The following is a 25763-nucleotide window of genomic DNA, read 5'->3' as shown; positions in this document are numbered from 1 at the left end:
TTTGGACAAGACCTTAAACCCATATCATTTTTTTTTTAAAAAAATAATTTTCCTCATAATTATTAAATATTAATTTATTTATTTTTAACCAATATTTTCACCAAAAAAACTTGAGATAAATAAAAAAATTCAAAATCTCACGAGAAAAATCTAAGTGATATCTTTCTGGTTTAAACTTTTGTCACTATGGTTGTATCCCAAAGATGATGGATGATTAGGTGCAGCACACAGAAAGTGTGGATCAGGAAAGGCAATTTCTAATAGTACCAATTGGCGTCACCCCTTGCACAAGCGAAAGCATGGCGACTCCTTGGTGGCAGAAGAAAGCCCTTGAAGTTTTACGCTGTCAGGATAGCAAGTAAAACCAGCGCGGCTAAGTCTCTGATCTTGGGGGTGGTTTCTCCGTTGAATATCAAAAAACGGTCCTGTCAAAGGATTCCTCTCCTATATCGTTCATGTATAGTGATTAATGGCATCAAACAACCACAGATTCTGCTTTTGTTTCAGCCATCCTTTCTTTCTAGCCACAGGCCCACAGCTGCTGTTCATTACATGTATGAATGGCTCTAAAAAGTTCGTGGGGCCTGTCTAAGCCTTGGGCAGTCCGCCCATAGTCGTTGGATGCCGTTCATCGCTACGAACGAACGATATCCAAAGCAACCAAAACCATTGTACCAAACCAGATCATGCACTTGGTGGGGCTGGCACTGACCCCCCGATTGGGCAAAACAACAAATGAAAGCTTGCGATGAGACAGACACACACAACCTCCAACCGGTTGGTGACGTGATCGACCCCCGAGGGATGGCACTCAAGGAAAGGGGCCAGCAAGTAGCAATTTGGACTTGCTTTTGCGGGTGGGTGCAGCGAATAGCTGTCCTCTGCACGACAAAACAGTGTGGGGGTGGTTGGGGAAGGCCGCCTGGGGACACACACTGCCCCCATGAACGTTTGTCTCCCCAACTCCCCATATTTTAACATATATCATGAATGATGATGAATCCCACCGTTTCTTCTGCTCCTTCCTCTACCCCCGTTATCCTTCTCTCTCGTAGTCCTGCCAAAAGATGGCCTTCCTTTCTTCTTCTTCCCTTCACATGCTACCATCCAAGGTAAGTGCTGATATTTCACCACCGTTTCTTTTTCTTTTTTTCTTTAAAATTATGGCTTCTTATGGATAATATTGAGTATTTGGGTTTTTCTTTTGTTGGGCCTTTAGTGTTTTTTGCTCTGTTTAGATTCCAGTGGGTGGCGTAAACCACGTTATATTTTACCGGGTTGCTTTCCTTTTATTAAGGTTCTTTTAACGCGCACACACAATGAAACTTTGAAGTCTCTAGTGGGTTGTGTAAACTGAAATATGGTTCTGTTAAACTGTGGTTTTGAGTATGGTGTTGGCAAAAACATCCTCTTGTGAATGGTGTTGCAATGTCGTGTTGGGGATGCCAACTCCGTTCCAATGCAGTGTTTTTGGCAACACCGCTGCTTCCAAACAGCAGAGACAATGAGATCCCTGGCAGAAACCACAACTCACCTCTGATTCAAGGCTCCTGGACAGAGACTGAGTGAAAATACTAATACTTTCACTTTATGTGGGATTATATGAATGGTTTGTAATCTGAATGATGTGAAATTGATTTAAATCATGATTAACTACATTATGGCATGCAGAATTTCAGACTTGATATGGGAGATCATTTGTTTCTTGATTTGCTTCTGATAGGTGGATTTTTTGATGCATGTGGTCACAAAAAGATAAACTAGTAATTTGTACAAAATTACTGGAAAATGCTATAGCAGAAAATATTTATATGATTTGAAGTGAGGTTAAATTTGAGGGAACCAAGTTTGTGTTTCTTTCATTTAACTAGGGGATTTTTATATTTCTAATTCATTAACTGCTTGTGGAACTATAGTTGCTTGTTTTCTGCTATGCCTGTCACATAGATTTGTTGTCACTTCTTTACATGAAACACAATTCTATCCATTGTGAAGCATTCAATATTGTTACGATTTCCTTTCAGGTTAGGCTTTTGCGTCCAACTAAACCAAACAATTGGTTCCGTGATGCGGAAATAAAATTCTTCCTTGCTCTAAGCTCTTCAGAGCCTGGATACTCTACTCAGCGTGTTCCTAAAATAGGGGGAGAATTACAAAAGGAGAAGAGATTTCTAGGGGAATCAAGGTTTTTTCTTATCCGAACCAAAGTCGGAAGATTCAGTTCGCGAAGAAAAAATCTCGGTGTTTCTGCTTCATGTAATCTTTTCCCCACAGTTGTCATTTTCTCTATGTTGTTTGGTTGACGAATAGCATTATAATTGTGATTAACCTTACCATGAATATCCTATATTTAGTGCTTAGCAATTTAATTTTGTAAATTAATGTGAAAAATATATGCTATGAATAACTGCCAGTAATCTTTTTCTTCACAGAAATTTATCTTTGCAACTGATGTCAATACCAGTGAATGTGCTATATGATGATCATATGAATGTGTTATTTCTATCTGCATTGATTTTCACTAATTTCATCTGTATCGGGCATTGCCATGTTCACATTTTTCAGATGCAGGATCAATTATAATAACTATTCTGACTGCAACATGAATTTGGAATTGAAACTGAACTTTAAACATGACATACCATTTTCTATACTGTGAATAACTTAAAAGAACTAAAAACTCTTATACATATTGAAGCATAATTTGAGCATATTCTACATGTCATGCTTAACTATTCAAGCAAGTTATTTGCGTATCTGTAATATTACTGGTACTAGAATTGCATTTTATATGCTAAACTAAGTGATTTTAATCTTGCAAAGTCATGAGCTGTGTTGTTTGTAGGTGGATTGACAAACTTCTCTAGAAAATTACTGGGTATAAGTTAAATAACTGGATCAGGATTCAACCAAAAGAGAGCCAAATGTTGATTAATGAGTAAGAATATATGGGGCAGCCCCATTTTAGGAATTGCCTTGCAGCATTACATTCCAAGACATTTTTATGATCTGCTATTTATTCCAACTTCTACTTCAGATGAATGTTTTGGATCCTAATTCTTACTTCCAGGAATCATTCATAATTAGTTAAACTAAAAAACGAAGACAGTCGTCTTTGCATCCACTACTGATAGTTCCTGTACTACATCATCAATTCTAGAAACTCCTCCACCTATATTGAGGATCATTTTTTCATATGATCCTACTACTCTGTTATTTTCTGTAATTTATCTCTCTTCATACCTTCTCTTTGTTGCCAATATTACTTCTGTAGATGCTAAAAAGAGGAGGCTTCTTGCCTCATTAGCTTCTTAATAATCTTTCAATGCGTCATGATCTTCACTTAATATTAAGGTTATTTGACTCTGGAATTACCTGTTATTATCAGGGGTAGTTATAGAAACAAGTCATTTGAGCTCAGTTCAAGCGGGATTGTTCAAAGGTTGTTTGGAGATTTACTCTTGAACTAATGATCCAATCTCAAGCAGTCTTTGATTTGATACATAATCAAGCTTGATAGGAAGTCCAACTGTAATTGCCACCGAGTGACAATACTGTGAAATTCACATTAGGCTTGGTACCACTTAGATATGCAATCTTCATTTGGTTATTATGTATTTCTAGGCAGAAAACTCATTTCATCATTTGTAAGCGCCAATACACCATAGCTTGTCCAGTATTGAAGTCAAGTAGAAATCTATGCTCTCTGTAGTTAATAACTGATGCCATCCATGGGAGGCATCATTGTACTAGTATTGTAAAAACTGTTTGAAGTATAGTAATGTATGTGTCAGAGACTTCATTTAGCATGTGTATCCCGTTTTAACGCAACACTACACAGGACACAATGCTAGACACCTATGTCACATGGATGCGAGTATGGGTACAGGTGTGGGTACGGGTGCGACACGGGTGCGGAGCAATTTCAAAAATTTTGGACACGGGGACACGGCTATATATATATAAGACTCGGTCAAAGTTGTGCCCATTAGGGGACACGGCTATATACATATAACAATAATAAGACTCGGCTATATATATATATATATAAAGATCGATTTTTTTTTTAGCTTTTATACATCTTTTGCCCTAAAAATTGACAAAAATAGACTCGGTCAAAGTTGATCGAGTCCAAAATGTGGACGGACTCTGCCCCGGTGCATTGACCGTATCCGCCCCATGTCCGAAGCCGCACCCGTGTCAACGCGGGTGCGTCGACCTTATAGCCGAGTCCATGTGACTTAGCTAGACACATAATGACACTTCATGGATATAGTTAAACAAACCTATGTTAGACACAACCAACACCATACCCTTAAATTTATTTATTTTCGAAAAATTTACAAATACCTGCCTAACTTTTGACCTACTTACAAACACAGCCTAACTTTTGAGTTTTTACGGTTTCTACGGATAGGTGCCTGATTAAGAAAATAATTCTCAAACTGCGCCTCATCTAACCCGTGGTTTTACCATGGTGAAATTATGGTTGTTCATGTGGCCCTTCCTTTCATCTTTTACCAGATTCTAATGTTTCCTTTGGTTCTTTCTTATTCAACAAAGCTGGGGCAAAAGATTATAGTTCAATTAGTGGCTTGTTAGTCCAGTATGAACCCTTTCCAATCTGTTGGAGCATACAAAAGTTTTAGTCATAGTGGCTGAAGGCCCCAGATAATAAACTGAAAATGATTGCATCGTGGTAAAGCATGACACCAATGGTCATTTACCATTCTTCCATCCGTGACTGCTCTAACATGAGCAAGCCAACTCTAATTATCTGCACAGATCAGTGTACCTAAATCCTGAAGCTGAACCATAGAGATACATAATTCATCAGTGTGAATTTCAGGAAACTGATCACCTTCAGCTTGTATATAACCCCCAATCTCAAGGTAGTTACCATGAGCATCATGAACTCGAAAGACCATCTTATATGCATCCATCTATGTCACATGGGTGCGGGTGCGGGTGCGGGTGCGGGGATTCAACACTTCCAAAAAACCCGGGTGCGGGGGTGCGGGGGTGCGGCAGGGGCAAAAATGTAATATATATATATATATATATATATATATATATATATATATATATATATATATATATAAAGGGGAGAGAGAAAATCCTTTACGAAAAAAAGGATTTGAAAAGGCAGGAGCTATCAGCAGATTTTTTTTTAAAAAAATTTCGAGCAGAATTTTTTTTAAAAAAAAATTCGCAGCCCATTTCATAGGGCAATTTTTTTTTTTTTTAAAAAACCAAAAAAAAAATGGACCTAAATGATCCTGGGTGCGGTCTACACACCCAGGATCAGGTTGACCGCACCCGGTGCCGCACCCGCACCCGCGTCGACGCGGGTGCGGCACCCTGCTAGCCGAATCCCTGTGACATAGGCATCCATAATGTTTCCTTAGGTTAAAGGGGATTAAGTCCTCATTCCACCTAAACTTGGTCTTTGATCGCCAGAGCATTGTGTCGGAAGAGCAACGTAGATGGGAATTGTAATGCCCCCAAATTTCAACCCGAAAATTTTTGAGAAATATTTTTTTCTTTTTAAAACGACGGAAATAACTTTTTTCTTTGGGTTAAAAATTTTGGGCGGGTTACAGTACAATCAATCATTATAACTGAATTAAAATGTGAATAAAATTTACTATTATAATTTAATTTAGTTTCAATAATTTAAAATTTACATAAGAGTCTTTTCAATCCAACATAACAATTTTTTTTTCAAAACTATCCCCGAGAAAGGAAAAGACTCTCTCTTGATGCCGCCCAAAGCTTTCTGCATCCGCTTCACAGTTGCACATCATACTTCACCTGAAACCCATAAAATGGGTTAAACTTGTGAAAGCCCGGTAGATATTACTAATTCCGGTAAATTGAAACCAATATACATGAGACATATTATCGTGTATTCAAATAGGTAAACATCTATTTCAAGTAAATCAAAATAAATATACACGATCATATTCCAATAAACTCACGTAATGATCCAAACAATTATTCATTCAGATATGTATATCATAATATTTCATCACAAGGATATCATTAATAAACAATTAAAATCTTATTCATAAGCAAATAAACATGCATGCACTTACCATTGCAGAACGGAAGGTCATTTATATATGAGTGGCTTAATTATCTTTAATTAGATTTTCTTTTTAAGTGATGCATGCCATGACTATCTAAATGCACAATCAATTTAGGTTCTCACTTAGCCTAATGAGTACAACACAAGCAATAACCTGGATCAGGGTCATGGGGAACGAGAGGTCATTTATACATGAGTGGCTTAATTATCTTTAATTAGATTTTCTTTTTAAGTGATGCATGCCATGACTATTTAAATGCACAATCAATTTAGGTTCTCACTTCTTAGCCTCGTGAGTACGACACAAACAATAACCTTGATTAGGGTCATGGCGCAAGGAGTATATTAATAAAATGTGTTGCTTCGTACCTGATCGAACACCTTTTATCAGTCTCAGGTGAGGGATAACCATATCGAAAGAGCGTTCTCAACACCATCATCCTGATGCATCAGATTTCTACTCATGAGTTTCTAACCATCCATCCTGTAGTCTACTGTGTAAGCTTTCTCTATTTTCGTGGCTGGAGATGAGCAATCTTTCGTGCTAAAAAACAATATCTACGAAGCTAATATGTACCGCTTACCCTCTTCTCATAAGCATCAATAGTTTAGTGGCACATGGTTAACCTTTTTAATTTATTAAGTCCATGTAGTTCATTTATGCATAATACAAATCTAATTAAAGATTCAGGCCCCCTTTCGGGCTCATGAATGCATACTTGCAATGCCAATCAATAGTCATACACAATTATATATTTTTAATATTTCAAGTTTTAAACATACATTCATTAATAGGCATTATCTATATATAATTAGATGCATTCATGCACATTCTCATTCAATGCATATTTCATTCATTTCAATCACAATTTGCAATAAAACATATATGTGCAGTGAATGCCTCATTCAGTTCATGCCCTCATTTGGGCACTCAACACCTGCATAATATCGATATTGGAATTGTATTTACATATTCAATAAATCCTTAGAAACAAAGTTTGAAAATCATTCATGCATTGTATACATCCTTGTCCCGGTCCTTGGCCGGTTCGGAACTCGCTAGGCCCCAAATCGACCTGTTGTTCCGTTTGTCATAGCGTTGTATTTAGTCTGAGAACCGGGCTCATTTTCACAAAATGTAGAAAAATTTGTTAGCTTTCCGATACCACAAACTGCTCGTAAAAATTCCTTCGAACGAGAGAAATACGACCAGTTTAGTGTTCACCTGTACTTTTTTATTTCGACTGTCACTGTTCAATGCACAGTCTGAGAATAGAGCTCAAAATTGCATGAATTATGTGAAATTTGGTTATCTTTCTAACGCAGCAAACCGTTCATAAAAACTCCTCATAGATTGGAAGTTACGATAGATTTATCCTGTAGTAGTTTTGAATAGATAATAATAAACAAAAACAAGTAGATACTAGCAACCACATTTTTTTTCCTTCTCTTGCAATTGTCATAAGCTATCATTTGAAACTGATAATAAATTTATTTTTTTGTTGTTGGGATTGCAGCTGAGTTGCGGCAAGCTGGGTAGGCCTGCATCTCGCTGCAGTCAAGCCTTGGTGCACCAGCAAGGTCGCACCTTGCTGGTTACTGGAGACTGGTAGGCGAGCTGGGTCGGGCTGACCCCAGCTTGCTGCAACCAAGGAGGTGTAGCAGCTGCTGCCTATCAACCAACATAGCAGCAATGATATGCTGTGTTGTGATGGCAGCAATGGCATGCAACATCAGGTCAGTCCACGCCTATAAATATATATATATATATATATATATATATATATATATAATTGCAGTTGCCATTAGCACAAATAAGGCACTTACCAAAAGCAAATCCCTATCACCTTGCACAGCTACAGAACTCAGTAAATTGTATACTAGTAAGCATACATGCATTCCCTATTTACAATCTGCAAAAGTATTTCCAACAAAATGTGGGTGCTCCTTCCCATTAACTTATTAGCTTGATAGGCTAATGCAATCACACGAGACAAAACACTTGTGATGAATTTATGCTTCTGCTCATCTTGGGATTATAATATACACTTGACACATACAGACTGAACATAACAGCAACCTTGGATCATGTATGTGATAGCACCACGGGAACTCGAAACATACATATAGGAAACAACGGTTTCATATGCCATAAAAACACGTCATACCTCTCCCTATAATCTATCTCATCGAAATCATTCACAGGACACCATAAAAATAATTTTATAAGTTCCATCAATCTATTACGATATAACCATCTGCCAATTCATGTTTTCCTTTGTAAGCAGATATATGAGGAATATAACTTTGGGAGACTGTAAGCTTAATAACTATGTTTCCCAAACTAGAAGCCTTAATAAGTTTTAATATTTATGAAATAAGGAAATGAAATCTTAAGAAACCATGCTCCTTACTTTCTAATATATAACATGATTGAAAAATTAAAAAAATCCCAACATTAGAGTAACAAAATAAGCCAGAAAGAAAGAACTTTCTCCACGCTTTTGTTGAAACTGAACAGGACCAACCCACTGAAGGACTGGTCTGTCCTGTTCCAAAGGTGGTTTGGAACTGATCCATAAGTGGGTCAGTTCCCTGAACCACGTAGGTAACAATTTCAAGGGAACCGGCCAACTATTCATAAAATATTTTTTTTTTATAAATACCCAACTGAGATGGCAGGGACTAGATCTCTCTAGATTTCGACCAGCACTGATCCACATGTGTATCTATGTCGCAAAATGGTTTTGCACACGAAGTATGCTTGTGCATACGGGTCCTAGTCTACATGTATCGGTTATGGCGCCCTGCCTTAGAAAATGCGAAACTGAAGCCGAGAACTGTCACGTGGGTACGTTGGTCGAGTGGGCTGGATTACTTCACTGGTCCACCTCCTATCAACAGCACCACCAAGAGCATCAGCTCCATGGAGTTTCTACCCAAGTCATGATAAAGAGAGAGAGTGTGTGTGTGTGCCAGCCAAATAGGAAGGAAAATAGAAAAATAAACAAGAAATAGAGAATAGGGAGGGACGTGTGATAGGTCTCTCCCTTATACAGTTTTGACTAGATTCAACTTAAGAAATAGGAACTTCTACAAGTTTCCTATTTCCTAATTTTTAAGTGGCTTAGAGACCTTCCAAAACCCAAGTCCCTCGTTAGGTAAGCTTTTTCTTTCTTTTTTTTCTATCTTACCTATATTACACAAAAGAATCCATTTTTTTCTTTTTTACTACAGCAATTTTTTTTACTACAACAACAATGAAAAAGACACTCATTTGGCACTTGTTGTGCCTTGGTGGAGGTCGGCAACTTCTCTAAGTCTTTCTAAATGTTCTTTGAAATACAACGGTTGTGCATTTGATTGGCACTGCCAATTGGTAATTTGAAGGAAATTTTTCAACTAGGAAACCAACTTTGACCTTATATACCATAAAAAGATCCACATTCTAATAAGGCATATTTTAACTATTAAGGTTTATGTTTCTCGAAAGGAAGAGAAATAGTGACCTAGTCCATCCTAACTTAGGCTTTGGTTATGATAAACTTATTAAAACACCCTTTGAAAAAGCACGTTTAGAATATCCACTTTATTCTCTTTCTTTTATATTTCCTTTATTTTTATATCTTCTTATTATTGTTGTTATTTTCATTTCAGTATGGCAATGAAGAGCCGTGTAAGGGTCTTCTTGTACATAGAGTGGTTGACCTTGTGAAAACAAGGAAATAGGATCTTCTAAAATTTCCTATTCCAACATCTAGCCTAGCTATTTTCTTTTAGGTATGACTCTTATTTAAATATAACCATTGTAAAATAATGTCAACTAATTAGGTTTCCTTTTGTTTCTTTAAAACCCCTTTTATGTCATTTCTTCCAAAATATGTGAGAGGGAGAATCTTCTATTTTTCCTTAGTCTTGACCTAATTAAGCAGGTTTCTTAATTACATACTAAGGCTATATATATATATATATTCTAATTAAATATCATATTCTTTTAGCCACTTAGGACCCCCACATTTCAATTATGTTAATTTAGTAAACTCTTGCGATACGGCAAGTAGGTGGGGATGCCCCACCCTACTTGGATCTTAATTTACTTAATTTAATTAATTATAAGATCTCAATCCGTTTAGTTTCCTAAATTGAATTTCAATTCTAATAAATTCTTGATTTAAAATCCTAATTGAATCCAAACCCAAATGGGATCCAATTCTATTTAAATTAAATCATATCCAATTAAATTCCATACCCAATTCCAAATTTGACATCAAAATCAAATTTCAAGTCCAAATTCACTCTTAATTAAATTCAAATTAAATTAAGTTCTAAGTGCAAAATTCACATTTAATTAAATCCTAATTCAAATTCAAATTCTACTAAGATTCAAATTAACGTGTAATTCACATTCCAAATTGACATTCAATTAAATGCTTAATGTAAAATAAAAATTTGAATCAAATATGAATCCAATTATAATATCTGAGATCAATTTATTAAATTCAAATTAAACCCAAATCCGAATTTAAATTTCATAAATTAAAAATCAAAATTCAATGAGACTCCAAATTCAAATGCACACTCAATTCAAATGCACACTCAATTCAAATCCCGACTAAATTGAAACTCAAAATTAAATTTTAATTAAGTCTAACTTAATTCCAGATTAAATCCAATAAAAAATCAAAACTCAATTCAAAATAAATTTTTAATTTGAAGTTTATTCTGAATCCAAATTAAAGCTTGAATTACAATTTAGATCTCATCTTAATTTTAACTAATCTTTTAAGATTCACCTTTATTTTTCGTAAAATATCAAAAATTCGCGGGTTTTACATCCTTCTCTCCTTAAAAAAATATTGTTTTGAAATTTAACCAGGATTATTTATCAATAAAATTTTGGGTATTTTGTTTTTATCTATAGAAAAATTTATGGGTATTACAGGAGTTCAACTGGTTGGTTGTGGACATTTCGGCCGCCCTAAGAACCCGCAAATGAGAGTTTTGACAGAAATGTAATATCAGATTTGTATGAATCACCAGAGATGCGTTTCAACTGGGAAGAGAGAAGGAGAAAGAGAGAGGGAGATGCACAGTGAAAATCAGCAGCCAGGCTAAAGAGATGCCTAGCCCTAATCTCATATATGAAACAAGTATTGCAGTAGGTTTATAATATAAACAAATTACAAGATTGCCATTACATAAAAAATACATTCTTAATATGAATAAATACACGGATTTGGATCAGATCCAGATTCGGTGACGTCAAAGACATATTTTATCACCCTCCCTCAAGTTGTGCATGGTCATGAACCATGGACAACTTGTTCTTCAAGAACCAAAATTGATGCTTTGTTAGGCCTTTGGTGAACAAATCTGCAACTTGGCCTTCTGTATGAATGTGACAAGGCTCAATCTCTTTGTCTTTAACCTTCTGTCTGATGAAATGTTGATCTATCTCAATATGCTTTGTGCGACCATGCTGTATAGGATTATAAACAATGTTAATAGCACTCTTATTATCACACAACAGAAATGATTGTGAGATTCCTTCTCCAAGATCTGCAAGAAGATGTTTGGCCCACGTAGCTTCAGCTGTCCCAGCTGTTATAGACCTATATTCAGCTTCAGTACTGGACCTAGCAATGCTCTTTGTTTTCTGCTACTCCATGACACCAAATTTGTTTTCAATGAATATACAATACCAAGAAAGAGACCGCCTTTCATTCGGATCCCCAGCCCAATCAACATCAGTATAGTGATGATCTCATGTTCCTTATTGTAAATCCAATTTCTTTGATAATGAAGACCATCACTAGTAGTTTCTTTCAAAACTCTTAAAATTCTTTTTATAGCTTCAACATGACTGATTCTTGGTTCATGCATGAATTGAGAAACTTGATTAACAGAATATACAATGTGTGGCTTGGTAAAAGTGAGATATTGAAGCATTCCAACGATACTCCGATATTTGGTCGGATCATCATATAAGTCTCCATCATTAGAACTCAGTTTTTGATGCAGAATACAAGGTGTGCTTAGAGGTTTACAATTAGACATACTGCTTTGCTCAAAAGATCAAGAGTATATTTGTGTTGAGTAAGAGTTAAAACATCATCTCTTCTATCCACCTCAACCCTGAGAAAATACATTAAGTCACCAAGATTTTTCATCTTGAAATTTTGCATCAGTAATTCTTTCACAATCTATATATGACTATTAAAACTTCCTGTAAGAATTATGTCATCAATATAGATAAGTAATAAAGTAGTGGCATCCTTATCCTTGAAAATAAAGAGAGAATGATCAAGAGAGCATCTGCGAAAACTATAATTTTGAATTTTGAGAGAAAAACTCTCAAACCAAGAACGAAAGGCTTGCTTCAATTCATAAAAAACTCTTTTCAGTTTACAGACATAATCTTAAGGTTCTTCTTCAACATATCCAGGAGGTTGCTCCATGAAAACTTCCTCCTTCAAATCTCCATATAATAAGGTATTTTTAACATCAAGCTAGCTTAACTGCCAACCATAATCAACAATCAGAGATATAATAACCCGTATTATTCCCATCTTAACAACAAGACTGAAAGTTTCATCATAGTCTTGCCTATATTCTTGTGTGAAACCGCGTGCCACAAGTCTTGCTTTATATCTTTCAATACATCCATTAGGTTTATACTTAATCTTATAAACCCATTTGCACCCAACAACATTTTTATTTTCAGGCGTAGGAACAATTTCCTAGGTTTGACATTCATGAAGAGCTTCAATTTCCTTATTCATAGCCTCTATCTATTTATGCGATTTAATGGTTTGATGAAAGTTAACAAGTTCATCATGCTTCTCTACTTGAGACATGAATAACTGAAAATCCATGAAAAAATTATCATAGCTGACCCATTTTGTATAGAATGACGTATCATTTCTGATCTTCTCAAAGAAGGTTGACCCATATCCTGCACAACGTTGTCTGTGATATTATCTCTTGCCCTTATGACCTAAACTTAACCAGAAATTCTCTAGGCACTTCATTTTTAGAAAGATATGAAGGTTCGAGATATTATTCATTTGAATTCAATTCTTAACAAAAATGGCTGACAAGATCTCTTTTCACTCTCAAACAGTTCAACACTTAACCAGGAATCATAAACTTCAACATTTCGAGATGAGTTATGCTTTTGAACTAATGACATGCTCTCAAAATTTTGTTCATCAAAGACAATATTTCTGGAGATCTTGATACGCTTGGTTACGGGATCATAACATTTGTATCATTTATAATCATCCGCATATCCAACAAATTTACACTTCACTGCTTTATCTTGAAATTTATTCCTCAGAGATTTGTCAATATGAACATAACAAACACAACTAAAAGTGACCAAGCTATTATAATCAAAACGCTTTCCAAGAAGGGTAAAATCTGGGGACTTGTCTTCTAAAATTCTATGGGCAGACGGTTAATCACATGAACTACAGTATGAAAAGCTTTTGTCCAAAAATTAATAGAAATGTTACTATTATGAAGCATACTCATGGCACTTTCAACAATATGTCAATGTTTTCTTTCTGCAACTCCATTCTGTTGGGGGGGGTGTGGGCCAGACACACGCTCACTTATCCCATTATTTCAAAAAAGGTCAAGAAAGTCATTTGAAGGATATTTACATCCACCATCACATTGGAAATACAACATTGGAAGAGAAACTATTTTTAACAAGGGCACAAAAGTCATGAAACAATCTAAAAACTCCGGGCTTGTGTTTCATGAAATATATCCAGGTGAAACGAGAATAACTGTCAATGAATAAAACATAATATTGACTTCCAGATAAAGAACATGCAGGAGTTGGCCCCCATACATCAAAATACACAATTTCAAAGGCTTTTGAGGCTCTTTCGTTAACATGATTAAAGGGAAGGACATGACTCTTACATAACTGACAACTTGAACATTTTTTAACATCTAAGACAAAATGTAGACAAGACTCTGGAATCAAATTTTCTAACACAAGTTTCTTAATGAAACCATGACTACAATGACCCAACCGACTGTGCCACAAATTTGGCTTATTACATTGAGAAAGACAAAACATTTGAATGACAAGGCTTAAGACTTTGAGATGTTTGCTCCAAAAAATTTGTGACTTCAAGGTAGAAGAAGAATGAGAAGTTGGATCCTTCTTGAAGATTTACATATTTCCTCGTCGTTCCCCCTCAGCGAATGTCTCCTTCGTTTAAAGATCCTTAACATACACAGAAGATGAAGTAAATTGGAGAGAAGAATTTGTATCATCAACAGGTTTAGATACATAAATGATATTCTTTTTAATATTGGGAGCAAAAAGAACATTGGATAGGTTAAGACAAGTACTAGACAACAAAATTTGTGCACTTCCTACATGAGAAATGTGATGATGTGTTCCATCTACAGTGACTATACTACATTTTCTGAAATATGAAGATAAATTCGAGAGCTTACCAGCATTACCAGTGACATGAGTGGCCGCTCTAGAATCCACATACCATTCTCCTTGATCATTTTGCTTAAAACTCATCTTAGATAAAGCTGCAAGCAAAAGTTGTTGCATATCTCCAGAAGATCTTTGTCCATCAGATTCCCTTTTGTTTCCAGGTGTATTATTCTTTCCTCTGTTTTGAGGATTAAACCAACAGTCATCAGCTTTCACATGTCCTTTCTTATTACATTGAAAATATTTTGGCACTTTTTTCTGATTTCCTGCATTAAAAAATCTTAGCATGTTCGGAGTAGGAAGAATACCACGTTCTCCTTGACCAAAATGACCTCGACCTCTACCACTTTGAAGACTGTTACTTTCTCGCCCAAAACTATGCGATATATCAAATGCTAAAACATTATGTGAATCTGCATGATCACTTCCTTCTGTCAGGTGTTTTAGGCTCATTTCATACTGAAGAAGTTTAGTTTGAAGATCCTCAAAGTTGGGTAACACAGGTAGAACTGATAAAGAAGTGGAGAGAACATGATATTCAGGACCCAATCCATTGAGAGTTTGCTACACTTTTTCCTTGTCAGCGACTGCACTTCCAACAACGACAAGTTGATCTGTAACAGATTTCACCTTGTTTAAAAACTCCATAACAGACATTGAGCCTTTCTTGAGGGTTTGAAACTCCCTTTTTAAGAATAAGATTCTTGCCTCTAAAATCTTTGTTCCATAGTTGTCCAGTTGTACAATCGTCCTGTATTGATATCAATACTTTCTGCGATAGCGTGGAAGTAATGTATGCAACAAAGGCCCGATCTCACTTCATCCATGCTGTAAAATCAGGGTTTGGAATATATTAAACAGTTGCATCTCCTTTATCATCCTTCATTTCTTGTAGAACGAACTGTGGTGGGACTAGAATTGATCCATCCAGATGCCCAAACAGATCTTAGCTTCTTATGTAAAGAACAATTTGCCTCTTCCAAGTTAGAAAATTAGAGTGATTAAGCTTTTCGGAAACAAGCTGATTTAAAAAGTTCAAAGAAAGGCCAATGATGGTAGAGGAATTCATTAATAAAGCAAGGAGAGAATAAAGATAAAGCAAAAGAAGAATGGCACGGATGCAGTCAAGAAATGCAGCATCAAAAACTAATTTCGTGAATAAGCAGAAAAACTGAAGAATTTAAATAAAATGTGCCCCTTTTTTTATTAAGTCACTATTCTGTACTCAGTCCGATTTTTTTTTTTTTGCAACCAGGCCTACTATCACAATAATGTGCTGCCAATGTATAAGAGTTGACTGAAAATATACAAAAATAAAGAAAGGGAAGATGGATTCAACAATAGAAAGATGTCGACAAAAGAAAATGTCGACAAAAGAGACTTACTTCAGATCGGTTTTCAGATCCCAAAATAAAAACTGGTTTAATACCAAAGTATAAGAGATTTTCAAATTAGGGCATTTAAAACAAAGAAAAAATTGATTTGACGTCAATAGACATATTGAGACTTAAGGAAAGCTTAATGTCAAATGCGAGAAAAACCCTCTTTAAGTGAAGAAAACAGAAAATAAAAAGATAAATAAGGAAAGAAAGGAAGAAGAGAAGAAGATTTAGGAATAAATAAAGAGAAAGGGAGAGATTTCAAGAAGATTTAGAAATAGATAGAGGAAAAGAAAGTGATTCCAACAAGAAGAGCAAATTTCATCTCTATGGGCATACCTTTTGGAAACAAATTGCAGCCCTGCTCTGACAGAAATGTAATATCAGATTTGTATGAATCACCAGATATGTGTTTAGGCTTGGAAGAGAGAAGGAGAAAGACATAGGGAGATGCACAGTGAAAATCAGCAGCCAAGCTAAAGAGATGCCTATCCCTAATCTCATATATGAAACAAGTATTACAATAGGTTTATAATACAAACCAATTACAGGATTGCCATTACATAAAAAACACATTCTTAATATGAATAGATGTATGGATCTGGATCAGATCCAAAACCGATGATGTCAAGGACATATTTTATCAAGTTCAGCCAGCCAGCAGTGGACATTCAACAACCCTAAGATTGTAAGGAAATAGGCAGAAATACACTTGAAGGTTTAATAATGGACAAGAAATCACAAAGCACATAAAGTGCAAATACACAAACCCACTAAGGGGAAATGCCAAAAGGCAAAAATGAATCAATATTATTGAGAAAAGGTGAGATAACAACTAAAAACTAATGTGAGGGAGCACACCCCTTTATATACAAAGCAAAAGAGAGAGAGAGAGGGAGCATTGGGGCTCCCCACAATAGAGTCGTTGGGAAGCCCCAACGGTCATATTTATGTCTGTTGGGGACCCCAACGACTTTCTTTGATGGGTCCCCAAAGATCCAATAATAAGGAGAAAAAAAGGAAAAAGAATAAATAAAAATAAAAATCTAAAATAAGTTGTAAACAACTTATGTTACATGTGAAAAGACCAAAGTACCCTTATCGAGTATTTTGGATAAAAAATACACACACACACACACACACACATATATATATATACACGCCCCCTCAAACTTTACGGGTAGAGGACAAAAAGTTTGAAAGTACGAAAAGAAGCAAAGGAGGAGCTTCAAGTCTTTAAGAGTCTTCAATGAAAATCACTATCTTTATAGCATATCAAAGAATTTTGCAAATGTCGGCCTTCAACTATCTTTAATGGTGATCATCTCCAAGCACCTTCATTGATTATTTTCATGATGTATCAAAGGCACTCTTCCATCACATCTTTAAGAACCCGTAGAACAGACCAGAGAGCTCCAAGTATACAAGAAAAATATCTTTGTCAAACAGTTATAAAGTTTTAAACCAATATATTTTAAACAAGAATAGAATTTTTCTAACAAGTCGTTGGGTCCTTAGCAAAGATAAATTTAATTAACTCATTTTTCAAGATACCCTAACATTGATCATAAGAAGATTTGATTATTTAAAGGACATATGATTCATTAAGAAGAGATAAACAATTATGCATAAAAAATATCTTAAACATCTCAATGAAAGCACCTTGTGAAAATGTCTTTAATATTGAAAAAGAATCAAATTCTAAAAATGACTTCAATGTGAAAATATCTTCTATAAAATCAAGTTCAAAGATGACTTAATTAACCTATAAGAATCACAAAGAGGTTAAGTGCACAAAGGCACAATGAAATACTCACAAAGGAGCACAAATACACAAAGGCATAAAAAAGAATCTTTATTTAGAGAGCCCAAAAGCTTTAGAAAGAGCTAATTAACTTCATGCATACAATTATGTCAACCATGTCAATACACACATATATGCATCATGTAGTTAAAGCATATTTAATGCATATGAAACAACACTAAAAAGATAACTATTTTTATTAATAAAAGATGAATTAATTAAATTTATGCGTACCACAATATGGACAAGATAATCAATTAGAAACATAATTTACTCACATATCCTAGAGTGAGTATAAGTATAGAGGACCAAATATCAATATATATATATATATATATATATATGTTACCAATGAATTGCATAATCTTTTATCGATAAATATTTTTCCATATAAGGAAAAAACAAGTAGTAATGGTTTAAAAAATTCACGAAAGAATTAAAAAATTTTACATGACAAAGGGAATGATATACGCAAATCAAAACCAATTTGCAGAAGATAACAAAAATTTCATAAATATCAATAAATGGTATTTTGCAAATCTCAACATTAGTTCAACCACCACAAGCAATCACCTCGTTAGACCTCCAAATCTCAAAAATCAAGTATATAAACGACTAGAACAAGAGCATAGATACAATACCACTAAAAGGCCAAAGACACAAACAAAAGTGTGTATAAACACCTTTTGTCTACATATAATGACACTAAAAAATAAGTTATCAGTGACTAGAACATGAGTACAAAGCCAATAATGGACTAAAAATCATACACGAAGGTATGAATAAACATCTATTGTCTACATATAATGATACTTAAAAACAAGTGTATCAACGACTAGATCAAGAGTATAATGCCAACAATGGGCTAAAGACACACACAAAGGTGTGAACAAACATCTCTTGTCTACATATGATGACACCTAGATAAGAAGCATAAAAAAAAAGACACTCGAGGTAAGAAGGCTTGTAATGGAAACATACTAATGCAATTAAAGTAATTATCAATTTAACCATATTTTGAAACACCATAGTTTCAAAAATTAGATATCCATCACAGATACACATAATTAAAAGCATCCATAATAAAAAATAATGGTAAAAAACAAATGAGTGATTCAATACATTCGCAATCAGATATTACATAACTATCAATTAGAGCCAAACCACAAGTTACAATCTAAAATGACATAAAACGAGGTGCACACAACTCACCCCAACAAACATCTCTGATTCAACAATAATAAGGCAAAGAAGATCGATGCATCATATAAAATTTTGTAATGGACAACACAAATGCCATAAGAAGGCAATAAATACTTGTGAAAATCATTTTCCAAACAAGTGAGTTCAAATACCAATTTGAAAACCAAAGTTTCAAATCAAATTTAATAATGGTAGGTGGAAAACTTGGACTCATGTGCTCATGCAATAATAAGCATTGTTAACATAAGCATGCTATATAAAGAGATCGTTCAATTTAGTTCATAAAGAGGACCGATTTGAAAATATAGAGTTCCAAGTTTAAAAACTTCAATCTTAGAATGAATGTAGTGCAATCATATGTTCAACAATATGTCCTATGACAATTTTTACGATCTTTAATATGTAAATAAGAATCATTCTAATTATGGGCAATTATTCAAAAAAATGAATTCATGAATACATCAATCAAGAAATAGGTGCACTAAAGCACATAACATACAAAGGTTCTAATGATTTTTAAAGAGAAGACAAGAACATATTATCTTAAAAGGAAGTCTTTTAAATCAAAAGTCTACTATGAGACAAAAGAATCATGTAATATTAAGGGAAAAACACATAGAGAGTTTTGATTTCTAATAACTAACAACCTTTTACAATCCCAAAAGTAAACATAATTACTATTAACCATGAATACTTAAAGTAGTGAGATAATCTAATGACTCGTAGCCACATAGGTTATATAGAAGCTATGAAATTTAATATACCAAATGTCATTCATAATGCAATCTATTTTGTGTGACTATGACATATTTTAGAAAAAAACGAGTTAACATTATAAAATGCATTCAAAGTATCCAATGCAAGATTTATTTTCTATATAAATGTCAAATAGAGATGAACACAAATATCTAAAATCATTCTCAAGCAAAATCAATCGTGAATGTTTTTCAAAGAATTAGTTTTGCATAATGAAAGAAACATCTTAAAGTCAACCATTGAAATCACATAAAATATGGGACATGAACATGTCAATATGCAAAATATCCACGATATTACCAAAGAATCAAAGAAAACATGGTGACGTAAGGTATACATCATACAAGTTTCTAAAATAAAATTCATATAATATTCCTAAAAATCATGTTTTAACATATGCTTAGAATCACCAATGATCATTATGATAAAACCAAATACATATAACAAGGGAATTAGCAACATGAAAGACATATAAGCATAATATTTAAGATTTTAAAGGGAAAACATATATTTTTGTAAAATATAATTTTTATGACGATATGCATAATTAAAACAAATATTTTATGGAAATATGCTTATGCACAAGATCTAATAATTAATTTAAAAACCTATTCATTTTTAACATATTTATCAAGAGGCTACTATATTTTAAATACATTTTTAAATGCATACCGTAACTATTTAAAGTAGAGAATCCAAAGAAAAATAACATATATATATAATTATATATATAAGTGTTTTCTCATGCATAATGTATAAAATAAATAATACAAGCGATACTTAAAAAATATGAGTTTCATACCGAGTAAATCTTTTTCTTAAATCCGATCCAAGGAGAAGAGAAGAAAGGAGGGATAGCGAATACTCCATCGACCTTTTACGCGATTACAATTTCACAAGAGCTTGAATAGGAATTGCAAGAGAGCTTTACCTCCTTTTCAAATTTTGAATGGCACGTTTTTCAATGTATCGAGAAGCAAATTAGGCTTGATCTCAATGTGGCTCCGATACCATGTAAGAAAATAGGCGAAAATACAAATAACAAGTGATAACACTTGAAGGTCCAATAATGGATAAGAAATCACAAGCACATAAAGTGCAAATACACAAACCTACTAAGGGGAAATGCCAAAAGACAAAAATGAATCAATATTATTGAGAAAAGGTGAGAGAACAACTAAAAACTAATGTGAGGGAGCACACCCCTTTATATACAAAGCAAAAGAGAGAGGGGGAGCATTGGGGCTCCCCACAATAGAGTCGTTGGGGAGCCCCAACGGTCATATTTATGACTGTTGGGGACCCCAACGACTTTCTTTGAGGGGTCCCCAAAGATCCAATAATAAGGAGAAAAAAAGGAAAAAGAAGAAATAAAAATAAAGAAAATAAAAACCTAAAATAAGTTGTAAACAATTTATCTTACACGTGAAAATACAAAAATACCCCTATTGGATATTTTCGATAAAACATAAAACACGCACACACACACACACACACACACACACACACACACACACACACACACACACACACACACACACACATATATATATATATATATATATATATATATATATATATATATGATGCATATATATTTTTAACAAAGATCTCTCTCTCTCTCCATATGCCAAAACCATCCAAAATGCCATTCTTTGTGTGCTTCTCATTTACAGGCTACAAAGCTGCAAAACTGCTCAAATAATTTGTGATGTTTCAGGTTTCTCTTTTCAAGATGATAAAATAGGAGCAACTTAGAAATCTGATTGTTTTTTTTTTCAAGATGCGAAATGCTTTTTGGTGAATTTGGCACTTGGGTTTTTGCTGGTATTGTGGATCATCCCCCTGCTTGTATTTTGTTTTTTGTTTTTTCAATTATTTGGCATTTGGTGCATGGTTTTGGCATATGCACACACACACAGATTCACTGCTTAAGGTGGCTGCACGTTGGTGCTCTTCCGGCATACCACTCCACAACTACTATCGAGACAAAGTTCATGCTGAATGCTGTCATCAAACCCGGTTTAAGGGAATGGAAGAATCCGGAGAAGATGAAAAGGGAAAAACAGTAATTTTACCAAGCATAACTACTGTTTTACTATGGTTAAATGCTTGAGTGAGATGAGGTGCCTGTTTGAGAAATTATTTTCTTACTCAGGCACTATTTTGTAAAAATCTCAAAAGTTTGGCAGGTGTTTGTAATTAGGTCAAAAGCTAGGTGGGTATTTGTAATTTTTGCTTAATTTATTTTATGATTTTGATCATTTATTTTATATTTACTTATGTGCATTTTCTTTTAAACTTCATCATTAACTAGATTGCATTTCAATTTTCAACGTATATTTATTATAAATGTTCTTAATCATACTGATTTAGGATTGTTGTTCAAGAATTGCGCTTCAAATGATGTAAGGCCTTATTTCTTTAGATTAAAAAATTTGAATGTACATAATCATATGGACATTTTATATAAAGCACCATCTATTGGTTATGCTTTGGGTGTCTAATGTATTTTTTGATATTCATTATTTTACTGTAATGGCCTCTGGTGACAATCAAATTAAGAGCCAACATTGTGTTTAAAATTTGTTGGCAAAAACACATTTTGATCTTATCAAAAAGGCCATGGATGTTCATAACACCCATACAGAGATGCACACATCAATGCATATGATGTTAAAAATTCAGGATCCTGTTTTAGAATTTCCTGAAATGAATATTTGCAGGGCTTGCAAATTCTCAAATTGCCAGTGGAGTTTTTACTGTTGGAACTGCTGCTGTTCTTCCATTTTATGCTCTCATGGTTCTAGCTCCCAAGGCTGATCTGGTATATATCTCTCAAGATTAGAAGAAAAAATATGCCTCAAGCAAATATATTGGTTGTCATCAGTATTCTTGTTGCACTTTAACTTGTCTAGTGTGAATCAGAAAATATTTTGATAAAAAATAATTGAAACAAAACTATTACAAGAGTGGGGAAACCCCTGGCCATTCTTAGTGGGAATTTCAGCTTTATGGTTTTATGATCAAAGTTTTGAGATTTTAAACCATATGGCTAATCCAGGTCAGTAATTGCTGGATGAGCTGAAGTTTGGTTGACATGGTGTGCCTCACTGGGTCAAATTCATACGCCTATTTTCATATCAATGACAGAAAGACTATTGCCAAACTGTTCGACAAAGTGCTTCAATGTGATACCTTCTTGTGCAAGTCTATCATTAAGAGTAAAGACCTATTTTTCCAATTGGTGAATATTTTAGACATTTTGGAATATTTAGTTTTTCCTGATTTTATATTATCTTCACATTTTTGTAAGTTTTAGTTTTTTTATTGTAAATCATGTGCCTATGCACTTTGAAGCTTATGCCTTGATTTAATGGTGACTAATACTTCACTTTGCGTAGTTACTTTTCACAACATTGCACAGTTTAAACTAGCCTCAACAGTTGGTTCTCTCTTTCCTCTCTGCTCTGAGTTGTCAAAGTGTTGCCATATAAGCTGTTTATTGCTAGATTTTGCCTTGTCCCCAAAGTTGTGTGATAATTTCCTGGGCACTTTTAAAATCAAGTCCACAAGGCAGCAGTTGCTAGTGAGGTCTTCTAAGTAAGTGAGGTTTATAAAGATGCAGTTGCATAGCTTGTTTGTGTCTATAATATAATCATGTTAATAGCTCAATTTCTCTGCTATATATTTTTTCTCTTTGGCAAATTCAAGGTAAGCTGGTAATTTTTTTCCACGGGATATCCTAGTGCATTTCTCTGAAATAGAATTTCTTATTTACTGCTTCAAATCCCTTATTGCACATGCCACATTTTCTAAAAGTCACTCTAATTCATGGCTGAAAGTGGTTCCACCAAAGGAAAACATGTTACCAGCATTTTAGGTTGCAACTCAATTCCTAGTTCAATGGGCTTCCCACTGCTGCTGAATTCCCAATAATGAAGGTGCCCTAGAATCCTTGTTGAGATGGATTCTTTAGCTTCAAGGCAAACACTCATCTTTAAGTTCCTCAAGTGAAGCAATGATTTCACTGCAAAATTCAATGTGACTGATACTACTCGGCAGTTAAATGAGTTGTTCGGTCCATTGCTGCTGCTTGGCTGGACATCTGCAATCAACTTGAATCTTGATTCAGGCATTTGGCATATATCGACCTGCTGTATTATACCTATTAAATGGTTATTTCTTGTGTCAATATTAACAAGAAATAATTCTTTTTTTCAATTATGCTTCTCATATTGCAGAGGCACCAGAAGTTTAATCAATCTGAAGCTTATACTATTTTTCAATTTCCGTAGCTCAGACAGTAACGTGGTTCCATGTTTATTACTACCATCATCAATGTGTTTTTCACATGTTTTGCATGATATAAAACTTGTATGCAGCAGCATCGGAAGTTTTGTGTTGGGAAATTGTCTTTTTTATGTTAATGGGTTCATCCATGTACTTCCTGATCGCAGACCAAGAGATCAATGGAAAGCAACATTCCCTACATCTTGCTTGGATCTCTTTATGCATTTCTTCTTTACCTTGCTTGGACACCTGACACTATACGGCTGATGTTTGCTAGTAAATACTGGTTGCCGGAGGTGTGTGCCTTGTTCTCTCAGTTGTACTCAACTTATTGCCTTCACATCTCTCTTTTCATTCTTTAATGATTTTGGTACTCTACAGCTGTCTAGTATAGCACAGATGTTCAAGAACGAGATGACCTTAGCTTCTGCATGGATTCACTTGTTAGCTGTTGACCTCTTTGCTGCAAGGTTTTCACTTCCATCTGTTGTATTTCATATTTGGCAAATATCAAAACTTTTTCACATAGAATTTGTAAGTGTAATGTCTTCTTAGTAGTACTACTGGTTTTATTTTAATTGCTTGTGGCTGTCAGGCAGGTATTTCTTGATGGGCAGAAGCACAAGATTGAGACCCGGCATTCGATATCATTATGCTTGCTCTTCTGTCCTATTGGGATCATGTCTCATGCAATTACAAAAGAAATCACCAAAGGGAATTTGTGATGCAAAATGAGAGAGGTATAATTGGAACTGTTGGTTTGCTTGAGCATTCTTATGTTAATGACAAATATGTCAACGATAATTTATCACTTGGGCTACTGTTATTACCATATCAATGAAAGTCTCTCTCAATAATTTATCACTTGGGCTACTGTTATTACCATATCAATGAAAGTCTCTCTCTCTCTCTCTCTCTCTCTCTCTCTCTCTCTCTCTCTCTCTCTCTCTCTCTCTCTCTCTCTCTCCAAATTCTTTTTTCCTTAGAAAAATGAAAAGCAAGTTTTCTGAATGATGATAACATAATCAGAGCCCTTTAGTCTTCATTATACATGAGGTACTTCTATACATATTTCTTCCTGAAGTTCAATACCAAATTTCAGTTTGACTTGCTCTTTAACAAACGTTATGAGCGCAAGCATGTCGTTAGAAGTTGAATTTTCAAAATTGATGAAGAAATTGGCATGCATCTCTGAAACCTTTGCACTTCCAATGCTGTAACCTTTCAATCCTGCCTTTTCAATCATTTCTCCTGCAGACATTGCAAACCTCGTGGGGTTACGAAACACTGATCCGGCACTTCTTTCAGACCTTGGCTGTGATTTTTTTCGCTTGTAAAGTAAACCACTGGATGTTATATCATTTGCCTCCAAGAAGAAGATGACCAACATATGTTCCATGCCTCAAGAGTGTTGCAGATTTTTCATGTTACCTGCTTAAGTATTCTTCGTGTCTTTTCCTTGATGTAGAGGAAGGTGTCAAGTGAAAAGTGACCGCCACAATTGCAGCTAAGTCTTGCATTTCTTGGAACAGCGAGCAGCGATAATCAAACTCCAGTTCGCTTTGTTTGATCAATCTACTTTTTCCATCAACTGAAACAATCTCAATCACATCACCAGTTTCCTGTAATGACAACCATTGGCAAAAACGCAATCAGAGTGTTAACTACATATAGAAGTGAATCTGTAACGCTGATCTCCATTTGCCTGTCATAAGAAATAACTGAAGTTCAAAAGTTGTTACATTAAATTATCAGTCAACACTT

At 34.6% G+C, this 25763-nt stretch overlaps 1 protein-coding gene across 2 annotated transcripts; it reads left to right on the top strand.

The window, feature by feature from the left end:
- The first annotated feature begins 873 nt into the window (after positions 1 to 873).
- Positions 874 to 24824, top strand: LOC149831483 (protein ABA DEFICIENT 4, chloroplastic-like). Of its 2 annotated transcripts, none has more exons than XM_090012095.1 (6): positions 874 to 1112; positions 2025 to 2256; positions 22433 to 22533; positions 24167 to 24295; positions 24381 to 24469; positions 24599 to 24824. In XM_090012095.1, the coding sequence occupies exons 1-6, from the start codon at positions 1068 to 1070 to the stop codon at positions 24732 to 24734; spliced, it is 732 nt and encodes a 243-aa protein (XP_089868221.1). In that variant the 5' UTR covers positions 874 to 1067; the 3' UTR covers positions 24735 to 24824. The 2 variants fall into 2 exon arrangements, with proteins under 2 accessions (XP_089868221.1, XP_089868222.1); XM_090012096.1 differs by having other exon boundaries at positions 24595 to 24824.
- Positions 24825 to 25763: the final 939 nt, after the last annotated feature.

The sequence above is a fragment of the Nuphar pumila genome, chromosome 7 (genome assembly GCF_984573655.1).
Source record: "Nuphar pumila chromosome 7, dmNupPumi1.hap1.1, whole genome shotgun sequence".
Taxonomy (NCBI): domain Eukaryota; kingdom Viridiplantae; phylum Streptophyta; class Magnoliopsida; order Nymphaeales; family Nymphaeaceae; genus Nuphar; species Nuphar pumila.
This window is presented reverse-complemented; position numbering and strand designations above follow the sequence as displayed.